Source organism: Pelobates fuscus, chromosome 1 (genome assembly GCF_036172605.1).
Source record: "Pelobates fuscus isolate aPelFus1 chromosome 1, aPelFus1.pri, whole genome shotgun sequence".
Classification (NCBI taxonomy): Eukaryota; Metazoa; Chordata; class Amphibia; order Anura; family Pelobatidae; genus Pelobates; species Pelobates fuscus.
In genome coordinates, this window is record NC_086317.1 from 177,157,904 (window position 1) to 177,172,883 (window position 14,980).

The window sequence follows — 14,980 nt, forward strand, 5'->3', positions numbered from 1 at the left end:
CAAAACTGAAATTTGAACTGAATCTGAAAATAGTATTAAAACATAAACATTTGAAAATGCAAAACTGTAATTACTCAGGACCGTTGGCTACAGTATTTAAAACCAGCACAACTTCGTTTTTTTCACACTTTTCAAACAGTCTTGTGCCCTTTGAGGAACATTAAATAGCCGAACCATGAAAATAGGAAGATTAATTTCAGGCCATCTCACTTTTTTTTTTTTTTTTTTTTATTTAAAATTTTTATTGTGCAGGTAGGAACAGAATATCATCAAAACGCCACAACAGCGTACATAGGAACTAGACAGTGGCATGAATAATTGCACATTTTTTTATAATAACAGGCTTAAATGTGTAGCAGTAGTTTAACGCAGGTTAGATTATGGCTTGAGGTGGTACTGCACTATATGAAATTAATGCAACATAATATAACATGCATGTGCAGGATAGAACCATGAGTGGGTGAGCAATCATTACAGGATAACCTGGTACTTATTCTGAGATATGATATAGTTGCGAGGGACTTAGTGCGCTGCGACAGTGTACGTGGGTATGTTCAGACTAGACATTGGCAGGCATATTGCACATGTTTGATATAATCGAGTTAAGATTTATTGCAGCTGTGTAACGAAGATTAAAACATTGAGATGGTCCTGCACTATTTCAGGATTAATAAAACATGCATATGCAGGGTATGTCAGCTAGTGGTTAGGTAATCATTATATTAAAACATGGTACATATCTGAACTGTTTCAAGAGATATAGCTTAGATAAATTTTATGCAGATCATAGGGAAGGTATTGCTTTGAGTGAGTCGAACGTAAAAACTAATTGTTGAACTGAAAAGCATGCTAATAAACTCCACTGGGTTATCTTTGGGAAATTCACTCTGCTCCCCTGGTCCAGCTCCTCTGGGCTGCTGGAGGCAGTAAGTTATCAGGTGTGCTAGATCTCCCGAGCTTGCGTTTTTCCTGCCTCCGACCTGATTTCAGAATAAGTTGAGTCCCGCTGTGAGGGTGGGTCTAGTAGGTGTCACACTGCCAGGCCCAGGCTCTGCATGAGCAAATCACCTGTGCCTCTGGTTCCATGTATGGACGGCAACGGAATTCCTGGTAAGTCTGGTCAGTCCAGATGCTGGGCTGTGGTTTGAGAAAGGTCCTCTAGGGCTCACATTCCAGGAAGGCTGTCATGGGGACCAGGCTAAAGCCAAGGGTACGGAGGCTAGGCAGTCCAGGATTACTTCGGGGGAGTGTTGAAGGAGCTCCATAGCTTAGTCCCAGGGTGAAGGTGATGTGCCTCTGCTTTCAATGCCGCCTGTGAGTATGGTAGTGCACGGCGTGGGCCTTGAAACTCCCATGTTGCAGGCAGAGTACATGTGCTTAGGCACCATGTGTGCCCCGTGGGAGGGGGGGGGTATATTGCTAAGCTTTGGCTCCCTCCAGTGGGGACCTGGATAACACCTCCAGACATGGTTGGGGGACTGGGGCCAGCGAGACGTGTGACAGGACTTGGTATGGCAGCCAGGCTTGCGAGCAGGGCAGCGGTCGTCTTCCCCGCTGCAGGCTCCGAAGTTTCTTACCGCAGGGGCCCCAAGACTCCCGATCTCGGAGTCCGCGGTAGCGCCCCCAACTCCTGTGCACAGTAGTGGACTTCTCCCCACGATTATCTTCAGTGAGTTCATCATTTCTGGCGTTTTAAGTTTGATTCAGCAGGAGCCTCAGTAGCATGTGACCGGTCAGCATGGCGGTCAGGCCCAGCCCCTCAGGCCATCTCACTTTTGATTATTGTTGGTAATACGAAGTTTTACGGTCATGTGCAGAGATTTCCTTTTATTTTCTACCAGTTTGTCTAATTATGTACAGCAAGCATGTCAAACATGTGGCCTGCTTGCCCTGCGGTCGCTTTCAGCTGTTGCTGCGACCAGCAAGATAGGAAAAGTATTTCCTGATTCTTGCTCTCCCGGCCACAAGAGGGCAGAGTGGCTGTGTGTCAGCAGAGCAGACTAGAGCAGCCACTCCCCCTTCCCTCTTCCTCAGGAGGAGTGTCTGGCCTGCTTCAGCAGGGATGGAGCTGGAACTGAAGGACGGACAACAAATTGTAAGGTAGGAGAAGAGGGGTTTGGGGGAGGGGGGCCAGTGTATTAATTTGAGGGAGGGAGGGGGCCAGTGTATTAATTTGAGGGAGGGAGGGGGGGCCAGTGTATTAATTTGAGGGAGGGAGGGGGGCCAGTGTATTAATTTGAGGGAGGGAGGGGGCCAGTGTATTACATTGGGGAAGGGGGGTAGTATATTTAATGGGAGGGAAGGGGCACTGTATTAATGTGGGGAAGTCATGGGGGCAGTGTATTTATTTGAGGATGGGAGGGGGGCAGTGTGTCAGATTAGGTGTAGGGAGGGCAGTGTATTAAAGTGGAATGGGGGCAGTCTATTCAATTAGAGTGGAGGGAGGAGGGGCAGTGTAATGGGTGGAGGGAGGGGGCAGTGTATTAGAATGGGGGTAGGGGGCAGTGTATTAGAATGGGGGTGGGGGGCAGTGCATTAGACTGGGTTCGCATGGAGGAGCTGTACGCTCCCCGTGGAGATGCTGATTGGCCACGCAGCATTTTGACACACATGCATAATAGCCTCCCAATGCTTTCCAATTGGCAAGCATTGGGTTGGCTGAGATCATCAAGTTTGATGATCTCAGCCAAAGTGAAGAACACACTCATAGAACTTCAAAATATGCAAGATAACGTAATTTGTTATTTACAGCTGTGCAACAGCATACATTCACCATTTCAGTCTCATTACCAAACATTTCTTAATATGCCAAGGTAGTTGGACTGAAACGTTGGTTATATGCACATGCACGTCTCCTTAAAATAAATTTGCTCTTTTGTTTTTCCTTGAAGCCCTACAAGCGTGAGGACATCCAGTGTCAGGCAACTTTTTTATACTGTGCTTTTCGAAATAAACCAAATTTCTATGAAAACAAACGTTTTTGCGGCCCAGATAAACATAAACCTGGTTTATTTGGCCCGTCTTAGCCTTTGAGTTTGACATGCTTGATGGTACCGTATTGACTTCTCTTACCTACCTTTTGTAAAGAGCTGCAGAAAATATTGGTACATTATAACTAAATGTAATAATTGTGTCATACAGCCTGCATTTCACGCTGTGATGCACTATAAATAAAAATGCTAAAATCCAGAATTTAAATTAAGCAATTTAATATGTAATTTATTTATCAACGCAAACCTGCAATAATTAAACCGATTTCTAAAACTGAAAATGTAATAAACTGCCAATGGTTGTACTAATTTCATTATTGTTGTCAACTGACTCACTTTAAGAATGTCTGCCAGTTCTGGTTAGCCTTTTTTTTAATTTTTTTAAATGTTTTTATTTTTTAAAAACACTTTCACTGGTTTATATTCCAGGGCCTGCTCATGTTACTTCAGAACTTGCCTACAATCCACTGGGGCAATGAAGAAATTGGTCTACTTTTGGCAGAAGCATATAGACTGAAATATATGTTTGCGGACGCTCCAAATCATTACCGACGGTAGATGCCACTCACTGTGCTGCTTATACGCCAGTTATTGCTCCTCTCCTCATCACTTACATTTGGACACACTCCATGTGTTTTATGCCAGTATCATCAAAATATCTTTGCATTTGAAGAAAGTCTATACTATTTTAATCCTTTGCAATATTATTTTACCTACACTTCCAAATTAATACTTGCCTGGTGAAATGAACTTCCCTACAGAAATTGTGTGTATATATTTGGTCCTTTGTGTATAAAAATTATGATGTACATTATTGGAATTTTCTGCTCGTTAAATGTGACTGTTTATCCCTCACCTTGCAATGTGAGCATTCATGTTCTGCCAATTACTGATCAAATATGTATATATTTGTAAAATAACCACTTAAAAAGATTATTCAGTTTTTGGGGGGAAAAAATCCAGCTTGAAAACCTGTGAAAATTGTTTTACTCAGTCTAACTTGCTTTGAAGGGCTAACTTGCTCAGTCTAAACTGAAAACGTAAGTTTGCCATTAAATTACTCCAATATAAACTAGACTTGTATAGAAAATATTTGAAGTATTGAAAGTGTTTATATGTATGACATTTCAGTGCTTTTTTTTTTTTTTTGCGTGAAATTTTATCAGGCACAATCAAATAAAAAGAAAAAAGGTACATTCATTTAAATAACACTTGTGTATACCAGACAGATTTTTTTTATGTTTACTACAGTTGCCATAAGTTATAGTAATTTGGATTCTAGATGTGGCAGAGATCTAGATAGGATAAGTTTGTCAGTCTGTAATAAGCAACCTGACAAGTGTTGTATACAATGGACTCTGACTCTCTAACATTTTTGCCAAATATAATACTGTCAGGGTTATTCATTTAATCAGAGATTGACCAGTGAATTTCAATTTTTAAGACAAGTTTAGCCATATGGGTTAAAAATATATACAAATCTTCTAAACATTTGACATTTCCTGGTTAGTTCCTAGTATAGTGGATATACTATACTTACTTATTTACAACTAATTTTAGTTAAGATGTGCATTTGTGAGCTCCCAAAGTAAATGGAAAATAGCAGAAATAAATAGAAGTGCTCTTTTAAACCACAATTCCATACAGCTATTCAATGTAACTGTAATACATATTAAAACATGTTTGGTTAACCCTATCTATACACCTACGCATCTGGTGTGCTGTATATATAAACTAATAACTGTCGGTTAGTGAGGAAATAAATAAGAATCAGGCTTTCAACAAATAAAATAAGTATTCCAAAATTGGAAGTTCTATCCTACAGGTGTGGCAATTTTAAAAGGGACATAATCTAATGGTACATTGCTTTTAACATCCCTCAACCTCAAACATCTATTTACACACCCACAGTAAAACTCTTCTTATGACAACATCTTGTATACATGGATCCTGCTTGTGTCTGAAAATGATAGAAGTTGAAAACAAATGCTATTTACAGTTTTAAAGCACTGTGGACTGTTGGTGCTATATGAATGCTATATAAATAAGACGGTCTTAAAAACACGCCTCGTTTGTATTGTGTATATATATCACTCCCTCATACACATTTATCAAATTATAATTTTTATACAATGGAAAAGTAAGCGTTCAATAAACCTAGTTACAGTTTTAAGATGACGGGCTTATAGATTCCATGCCTGGAATTCAGTACCACCCCCTGTTCAAAGCATAAACTTAAACACAAATATGTTGTTTTGTAAAATAAAATGTATAGCCAGTTTTTTGTAGTCAGTATTTTTTTAATATAAAAATACAAAATATAATGAGAACATTTTTGAAAATAAGGACCATAACTGCTCTGTTTCAGAAAGTTCCCTGTACGATTTGGCTAGTACATGTAATTGAGTCCATCACATAATAACATGTAGTCCTCTATAGTTAACCTTTAAAGGAAGAATATAGGTGATCAAACCAAGATTTTACAATAATATTTGGTATATTACTTGTTATGAATTTGTAAGCAAACACCAAATAATTGAACTAAAAAGTGGGATGGAGTAATATGTGCCATTTTGGCTAGTGGAGCAGGAACCCATACTTTGCTTTGAGTACCTGTGGTTTGGCCTATTGCTTTTTGCAACCACAAATCTCATACTGAAAGGGTTGTTGGGCGTTAAGAACAATTAAAATTTGGTAATTTCTATCTACTCTCATATTTAAAGTAGTGTAAGTTGGTGTTGACATTTATATACACAGTCCTTAAATTGAGGTGCACATTCCAAAGGACCTAACCACAAAGTTGCTATCTTTTCACCAGACTGGGGATAATTTTGGGACAGTATCCCCAAGAGTGACTGGAAGTTCCCTTGTTTCTGCATTGCAGCAGAATTTTAAATGCTTTTACCCATAACTATCAAAACTATTATGTTGGCATCCAATGTTGTAAATTGCCCCTGTTGTGTTGCAGTTATGCATTACTTTTCAGATTAGTTTAGCCCAGAGTGTTTGATTTTTCATGATGCTGCAAAGATTTGCAAATGCACAAGTTCTAAAAAGGACAAAGGAGGGTAAGGGTTTTGAGAGTGTGAAGAAAGCCACATTTTGAAATAGCTCATGTAATCTTACACATTCGGCACCCATTGATCACAGAGGAATTTCAAGTGTCCTTCTTGGAGGAAATGCTCTACTGCAAAGGTATGGAGTTAGTGGCTCGAGTTTGACGTAAGGTTGAATTTATGTTCCAGTTTACCATGGAGAGAGAACCTGCAAAACATCTGGAGATTTGAGTGAGTAAGGCTTGTGGGCCTTGGGAATTTAGAGGTGTTGAATCTTCTGAGCAGAGGTATCATCTCTGGAAGATTGCCCACTCTACCCTCCCCACACCATCCCACCCCATGGTCATCAACTTACTTATAGATAGTGGACATCAGCTGGTTTCCTTAACACACCTATCAAGTCACTAAACCTCTCCTCACCTGAAATCATTTAACACACTGCATCCGTACAATGGTTTAAACACTCATTGATATTTGTGTGTTTGTATATATGATCTACATATCTATATAATACACATTTTCTCTAATGTTCTCCCTTCTATTTTTCACTTTAACACTAACTTCTCTCATTACTAAAATATCCCTATCCTTTCGCTCACCTGTCCCTGGCAACACCATCATCATTACTTCCACCTTACTCCTCTCTCTATTCATCCCATGCACTCTACACATACCTTTCCAGCCTATCTCCACCAACTCCTCCCAAATCCTCTACATACATACCCTCCTACAAAACTTTCAAATCCTACTCCCACCTTCACTTCCTTTCTATCCTTCTGCTCCTAGCAGCTGGTGATGTCTCTCCAAACCCCGGTCCCCTCTCAACAAACTCACCACATACTAACCCAAGGATCCACACTAATCTCATACCCATCTCATGTTCCTCTAAATCCTCCTTCAATTCTGCCCTCTGGAACGCACGCTCTGTTTGCAATTTAACTAAATCCACTGCTGTCCATGACTTCTTTATCTCTCGTTCAATAGATTTACTAGCCCTAACAGAAACCTGGCTCTCCCCCCCTGACACTACCACCCCTGCATCTTTGTCCTTCGGTGGTCTCCAACTTACCCACAACCCAAGAAACTCTGAATGTAAAGGTGGTGGTGTTGGGTTTCTCCTCTCCCCTCACTGCTCCTTTAAACCTCTTCCCACCCCCCCTTCCCTCTCTTTCCCGGCATTTGAAATACATTCAATTCGCCTTTTCAAACCCTTCTCTGCTAACATTGCTGTTATTTACTGTCCCCCTGGTTCCCCTCTTCTCTTCCTTGACCACTTTGCTGCCTGGCTACCCTATTTCCTATCTTCTAACATGCCATCCCTAAATCTCGGGGACTTCAATATTCTTATAAACCCACCTTTGACCTCTGCAGCCACTAAACTACTTTCAATTACTTCCTCCCTCGGGCTATTGCAGTGGGGCAAATTCTCCCACCCATGTAGCTGGCAATACCCTTGACCCAATCTTCACTTATGCATGTACAGTATCTAATATCTGCAACACTCCATATCCACTCTCTGATCACCACCTCTTATCATTTGCTCTCGCGTACCCCCTCACCCAACAACCTCAGCCTAACCCCCCTCAACTCAGGAGGGACCTTAATTCTCTTGATCTCCAGCAGTTGTCAGCTGACATTGATTCACGACTGCTGTCCATCCCTTCCCTCTCCTGTCCTTCACTGGCCATCTCCACATATAACTCTACTCTTACATCTGCCTTGAACGCTGCAGCGCCACTCCAAACAAGTACCTCAAGGAGGACCCGCCCCCAACCATGGCATACTAGATCAATGCGCTACCTGCAAAGATGCTCCCGTTGTGCTGAACGCTCCTGGAGGAAGTCTTGCACCCAATCAGACTTTCTCCATTATAGATTCATATTGTGTTCATACAGTGCAGCCCTTGCCAAACAGTCCTATTTTTCCTCTCTCATTAGTTCATGTTCCCGCAACCCCAGGCGTCTCTTTGACACCTTTAATTCTCTTCTTCGCCCTGCTGTGGCCACCCCCCCCCCCCCCCCAAACTAACCTTACTGCTGATAACTTTGCATGTTACTTCACTGACAAGATTGAACAGCGAAGGAAAGAATTCTCCCCTCCTTGCCTTTCTGTTTCTCAACCATACATAGATCATGCCTTTCCTACCCTTCAGATATTCTCCCCAGCTACTGACCAAGAGGTGGCTGCTCTTCTTTGCTCCTCTCGCCCCACCACTTGCCCACTCGATCTTGTCCCATCCCACCTTATCAGATCTCTCTCCACTTGTCTCGTGCCTTCTTTAACACACATCTTCAACTGCTCGCTCTCTTCTGGCATCGTCCCTGCTGACCTTAAACATGCCACTGTAGTACGCATACTAAAAAAAACACATCCCTCGACCAATCCACCCCCTCTAACTACCGTCCCATATCCCTGCTCCCTTTTTCCTCAAAGCTTCTGGAAAGACTTGTCTTTACCCGTGTGTCTCATTTCCTCAATTCCAACTCTCTCCCCGACCCCCTTCAATCTGGCTTCCGCCCTTTCCACTCTACAGAGACTGCCCTTATCAAAGTTACTAACGACCTAATCACAGCTAAATCCAAAGGCCACTACTCCATACTAATTCTTCTTGACCTCTCAGCGGCCTTTGACACCGTTGATCATGCTCTCCTTCTTCAAACTCTTCAATCGCTTAGTCTCTGTGACTCTGTCCTCTTGTGGTTTTCCTCTTATCTCTCCCAACGCTCATTCAGTGTCTCTTTTTCTAATGATACCTCCTCCCCTCGTCCTGTCTCGGTTGGAGTCCCCCAAGGCTCCGTCCTTGGTCCCCTTCTATTTTCTTTTTATACTGCCTCTCTTGGCAAACTTATTACCTCTTTTGGATTCCACTACCACCTGTACGCTGATGACACCCAGCTATATCTCTCCTCCCCGGAAGTCTCCCCTTCCGTCCTGCAACGTGTCACTGCTTGCCTTTCTTCCATCTCTGACTGGATGTCCTACCGCTTTCTGAAACTCAATCTCTCAAAAACTGAGCTCCTTGTCTTTCCTCCTCCTAATACTGATCCTCCTCTTTCGCTCTCCCTTCAAGTTTCTGGTACTAACATCAGTCCATCCTTGTAAGCGTGCTGTCTTGGCGTCATACTTGACTCTGGTCTCACCTTTGAGCCTCACATCCAGCATGTTGCCAAATCCTGTAGATTCCATCTTAAAAACATAGCCTGCATCCGCCCCTTTCTTGCACCAGATACTACCAAGGAGCTTGTCCATGCTCTAGTAATTTCCCGCATGGATTATTGTAACCCTCTCCTGATTGGTCTTCCCAAAAGCCGTACTGCACCCCTACAGTCCATAATGAACGCTGCTGCTAGACTGATTTTCCTCTCTAGTCGTTTCTCTCACACCTCACCCCTCTGCCAGTCCTAACATTGGCTTCCTGTATGATATAGGAGTCAATTCAAGGTACTATCTCACACCTATAAAGCACTGAACAACTCTAGCCCCTCTTATATCTCCTCACAGATCCATAGGTATGTCCCTTCTCGGTCTCTCCGCTCTGCCCGTGACCACCTCCTGTCCGTTGTCCGCACCCGTACGGCCAACTCGCACTTGCAGGACTTCTCACTGGTGGCTTCCTTCGTATGGAATAGCCTGCCTATCGCCATCAGACTCTCCCCTAGTCTTGCATCTTTTAAGAAGTGCCTTAAAACCCATCTCTTTAGGAAAGCTTATGGCCTCCAAGACTAACCCTTACCTCACATACCTGTCTCTTGCCCTCTCCTAAAGGGCAGCCCACCTTATTTGATTGCAAATTCCTGTCCTAATGTGTTTTACACCCCACCTCCTATAGAATGTAAGCTGGATTGAGCAGGGTCCTCTTCAACTTATTGTTCCTGTGAGTTTATTTGTAATTGTCCTATTTATAGTTAAATCCCCTCTCATAATATTGTAAAGCGCTACGGAATCTGTTGGCGCTATATAAATGGCAATAATAATAATGGAAATAATGCAAGAAATTGGGTGACTCTTACCCTCTCGATCTGTATTTAAACATAAATTGCCCTGAATACTTTTGATAATTTTCCATGTCAGATTAATTGATTTATGTGTTGCTGTAGCTTAAGAAAGTCTGGAGAATGCAGAGGAAAGTGAGGATGGATTTATGGGGTTAGCCACAACACATGCAGGTCCCACATCCAATTTAGATCAGTGAAAGGATTGTTTTTTTAGTTTAGGAGTAGCATCATGAAAAGTCACCTGAGGTATATAAAATGCACACGAATGGGATGTAGTAAACAGTTAAATTTTAAAAGAAATTAAAAAAGACTGTGGGACTTATTGTCAGTACTTCTGATCAGGGGCGGGCTGGGCCAGGGGGCAGGGAGGCAATTGCCCCCCAGGCCGCCCGAAATTATTTTAGGACCGGCCGTGGCGGGCCGGCCCTTTAAATGCTGCAGCTGCCGAGCGCTCTGTAAAGAGCGCTCGGCGGCTGCAGCTGCTTTTCCCTCCCTCCCCTCCCCTGTAGGTGGCCGAGCTGCACTCCGGTCCGCGGTCCCGGCCGGAGTGATGGGAAGGTGCACACTGAGTGTGCACTTCCTGTCAGTCCGGCCGGGTACAGGAAACAGAAACTCCTGTTCCGCGCGGAACAGGAGTTTCTGTTTCCTGTACCCGGCCGGACTGACAGGAAGTGCACACTCAGTGTGCACCTTCCCATCACTCCGGCCGGGACCGCGGACCGGAGTGTAGCTCGGCCACCTACAGGGGAGGGGGTAAAAAGAGGGGAGGGGGTAGAGTAAGGAGAGGGGAGGGGAGGGGGTAGAGTAAGGGGAGGGGAGGGGAGGGGGTAGAGTAAGAAGAGGGGAGGGGAGGGGGTAGAGTAAGAAGAGGGGAGGGGAGGGGGTAGAGTAAGAAGAGGGGAGGGGGTAGAGTAAGAAGAGGGGAGGGGGTAGAGTAAGAAGAGGGGAGGGGGTAGAGTAAGAAGAGGGGAGGGGGTAGAGTAAGAAGAGGGGAGGGGGTAGAGTAAGAAGAGGGGAGGGGGTAGAGTAAGAAGAAGGGGGAAGTAAGAAGGAGGGGAGATAAGAAAAAGAGGGGGTAAGAAGAAGAAGGGGGGAGTAAGAACAAGAGTGGGGAGTAATTAGAAGAAGGGGGTAAGAAGAAGAGGGGGGTAAGAAGAAGAAGGGGGAGTAAGAAGAAGAGGGGGGAGTAAGAAGAAGAGGGGGGAGTAAGAAGAAGAAGAAGGGGGGTAAGAAGAAGAAGGAGGGGGTAAGAAGAAGAAGAGGGGGTAAGAAGAAGTAGGAGGGTTAAGAAGAAGGGGGTAAGAAGAACAAGGGGGGGAGTAAGAAGAACACAGGGAGGAGGGGGGGTAAGAAGAACACGGGGGGTGAGAACACACAGAGGGAGGAGTGAGAAGAATACAGGGAGGGTGGAGGGGGGATGAGAAGAGCACAGGGAGGGTGGGTGAGTGTGAGAAGAGACCGCTAGGGGAGGGTGGGGGAGAGGAGAGACCACTAAGGGGCAGGGGAGAGCTCTAAGGGACAGCTCTATAGGACAGGGGGCAAGACAGGGAGCTCTTTAACACTACGCGCACACACACACACACACACACAATGCATCCCTATACATACACAGAAACACACAATGCACCCCTATACATACACAGAAACACACAATGCATCCCTATACATACACAGAAACAGAACATGCTTCACTTACACACAGAGAAACACACAATGCATCCATTACACACACACACAATGCAACCCTTACACACAAAGACAATGCATCATTTGCACACATACACAGAAACATACAATGCAAACCCTTACACACACATGCAAACACACACTGTTTTTCTTACATACACACAGAAACACAATGCATCTCTTACACTCAATGCACACACATACAGACACACACCTTGCATCCCTTATGCATACAAACACAGATTCACACAATGCATCCCTCACACACAACCAGAAACACATAATACATCCCTTATACACAAATACACACTGCTTCCACTACACACAAACACACTGCATCACCTGCACAAACTGGTATCCCTATACACTACATACCATAAGCACACATATGAGATAACACATAACACATCCCCTACACACTCCACTCCCTGTGAGCGAGCTCATGGGTGGGTGGAACATATAAGTGGACTTATGAGTGGGCCTTATGGGCATACTCACCGTCAGGCACTGGGGCCCAGACCTTGAGCTGTGTAAGAGGCCCCCCAAAAATGGAGCTGCTTCCAATTCTCCCAGAACGTTGAATTTTGTGACCACAGTTGCAAACAGCCTCCAGAGGTCCTGTTCTACACCAGACCAGTGGAGCCAAACTGCAGCCCATCATCATCCTCATCTAATTGTAAGTAGGCAATCTAGTATATTATTAGTGACACTAATCTATAATTTACCTCACATTAAAGGGACACTATAGCTTAATGAAGTGGTTCTGGTGTCTATAACTGGTCCCTGCAGGCTTTTTAATGTAAACAGTGTGCAGCACTGGCGTTAGTTCATATGGGTGGGGCATTGTGATGTCACATGGGGGGGCGGCAAATTTATATTTTGTCTAGGGCGGCAAAAATCCTTGCACCGGCTCTGATCCTGGGCAGGTGCACCAGTCTACTGGTGACCCACAGGAGGGGAGTGCACTGATTGCACTGCACTCTCCTCCTGCCCAGACCCGTCTTGACCGCAGTGCAAGTGCCCTCTGCCCCTAATTTACAGTGGCTCACACTCACAACAAGCAGTGCCTAGAGCCCTTTGCAGAGACGGAAACAAAGAGGTTCTGCGGCAGCTGGCCGTCCTGCAAGCATTACATTAAACAGCTGTTCCCCATGCAGCCACAGGTGGCGTTGTGCTGGGAGACTGTGATTACTCTTCACTTCCTCCCAGCCTACAGAGCAGCGCATAGGGGAGAGAGGAGGAGGCATGATTTAATCTTGAATAAATCCTCTAAGCAAACCTTTATAAATTTGGGGGGATCAGCTCTGTTTCCACAGTTTATTGGTGTTTACTCTCATCTCTGTATTAATATTGAGGGATGTCTAAGTAGTAACATCAGTGTGTGTCAGCAGGGCCAGCCGTTAGGGTGGGCAAGCTGTGCGGTCACGCAGGGTGCCATGACAACAAAGGCGCCCGACGGCCAACACAGCTCACAAGTTGGGTACACCAGCATATTTAATTTAAACGATTCGCTGGTGGTCCACTGGTGCGCACCAGCAGTAGGTGCAGTCAGATCAAATCCTCTCCCTCGTGGTTCCGGCGCTCAGTTAGTGAGTCAGAGCACAGGCTCAGAGATTCTCAGCCTGTGCTCTGACAACATTGAAAGTCAGAGCCGTGAAGGAGCGGGTATGGCAAAGAGCTACTGATTAGCATAACATCAATATCCGTTATAAAACCAGAAAAAGGTGGGCATGGATGGTGAACTGATTTGGTGGCGCAATGGGCCACTTGACTGGTTTTGCCCCCCAGGCCTAAGGCTGCCAGCCCTCCCCTGCTTCTGATGTAGTAAATTTAAACTGAACCTTGTATTAATTTTTTAAGTACTCACAACCACAGGAATGAGGTATATTGGAGTCCGTAATAAAATTACATCTACGGCATACACCTGTGATGTCACTGCTGAGAAAGATGTCTTGTTGTAGAGGTTCTAGTGAAAAAGCAAAACGTTATTGTGTAAGTGGACATCCATGCTTAGTGCAAATGTAGATGTAAAATTGAGGGAAAACCACAAGGTTATAGAAACCAAGCCAAAGCCACAAACCAGCATGTGGATCGAAACACTCTGGCTGTATCAAAGAAGAAAAGTCTAATTAATAAAGGAAGCTATCTGAATGCTTTTTGGCTGGGGATCTGCTCTAGCTGACTGCCTACAGCACATTATGTCTGTTATATCTTATACTGAAAATAATGCTCTTTCCTTGGCAGCTGTTAAAGGGGCACTCCACTGCCCAAATACAAACATAATATTATAACTTTTCAGTATGTACAACCCCAGTGAATTTTTTGTTTATGGGGTGGGGGATAGCTAAAAACCGCTTGTAAAAGCTGCACATCTGTTCTGTGCACCATACATAAGCCCTTCATTTCGTCCCCAACTCAGACTTTCTGTGGCTGTCCATTCACAGACTTCCCAATGCAGCTCAATGAGTGGTCTTTGCTAGGCAGGTGCTCTGGGCAGCTGCCTGCCTCCTGAGTTTAGATCCACTGAGCTAAACTGCAAGGACTTAAAGGGACACTCCAGGCACCCAGACCACTTCTACCAATTGGAGTGGTCTGGGTGCCATCTCCCACTACTCTTAACCCTGCAAGTGTAATTATTGCAGTTTTTTATAAACTGCAATAATTACCTTGCAGGGTTAACTCCACCTCTAGTGGATGTCTAGTAGACAGCCACTAGAGGGCACTTCCTGTATCATAGCACAGAAAACCTGTGCTAGAGCTTCGTTGGACGTCCTCACGCTGTGTGAGGACCTCCAGCGTCGCTCATTTCCCAAATGCTTTCCTATGGGGAGCTCTAATGCGCATGCGTGGCATTAGGTCTCCCCGGCCAGTGGGCGGAATCAGTATCGCCTACCGGCCGACGTAATCACTGGGAGGAGCGGTGGCGAAGGAAGAAGCAGCGACGTGGGACATGTCGCTGCCTCTGGTAAGTCACTGAAGGGGTTTTCACACCTTCAGCAACCGGGGCTTGGGAGGTGGGAGGTGGGAGCGAGAGGGGACCTGCAGTGCCAGGAAAACGGATTGTTTTCCTGGCACTGGAGAGTTCCTTTAACAGTTGTCTGACAGTCCGGGATGTAACACGGGTCATTTATAAAAGTGTAAATTTCTATTGAGATTGTTTTCAGTGTTTCTTTTGGTAAGTCACTAGCCAATAGAAATGTAACCATTACAATTCCAATGGAATCATCAATCTTTCTGATTTGCTTACCAATTT

At 44.5% G+C, this 14,980-nt stretch overlaps 1 protein-coding gene across 2 annotated transcripts in view; it reads left to right on the forward strand.

Moving 5' to 3' along the window:
* The window catches only part of TBC1D22B (TBC1 domain family member 22B), an 86,073-nt gene extending 81,874 nt beyond the window's left edge, over positions 1–4,199 (forward strand). For both annotated transcript variants that reach the window (XM_063453013.1, XM_063453016.1), the window contains exon 13: positions 3,420–4,199. In XM_063453013.1, the coding sequence (XP_063309083.1) occupies positions 3,420–3,548 (129 nt within the window). In that variant the 3' untranslated portion in view covers positions 3,549–4,199. The remainder of the gene's footprint in view (positions 1–3,419) is intronic.
* The last annotated feature ends 10,781 nt before the right edge of the window (positions 4,200–14,980 follow it).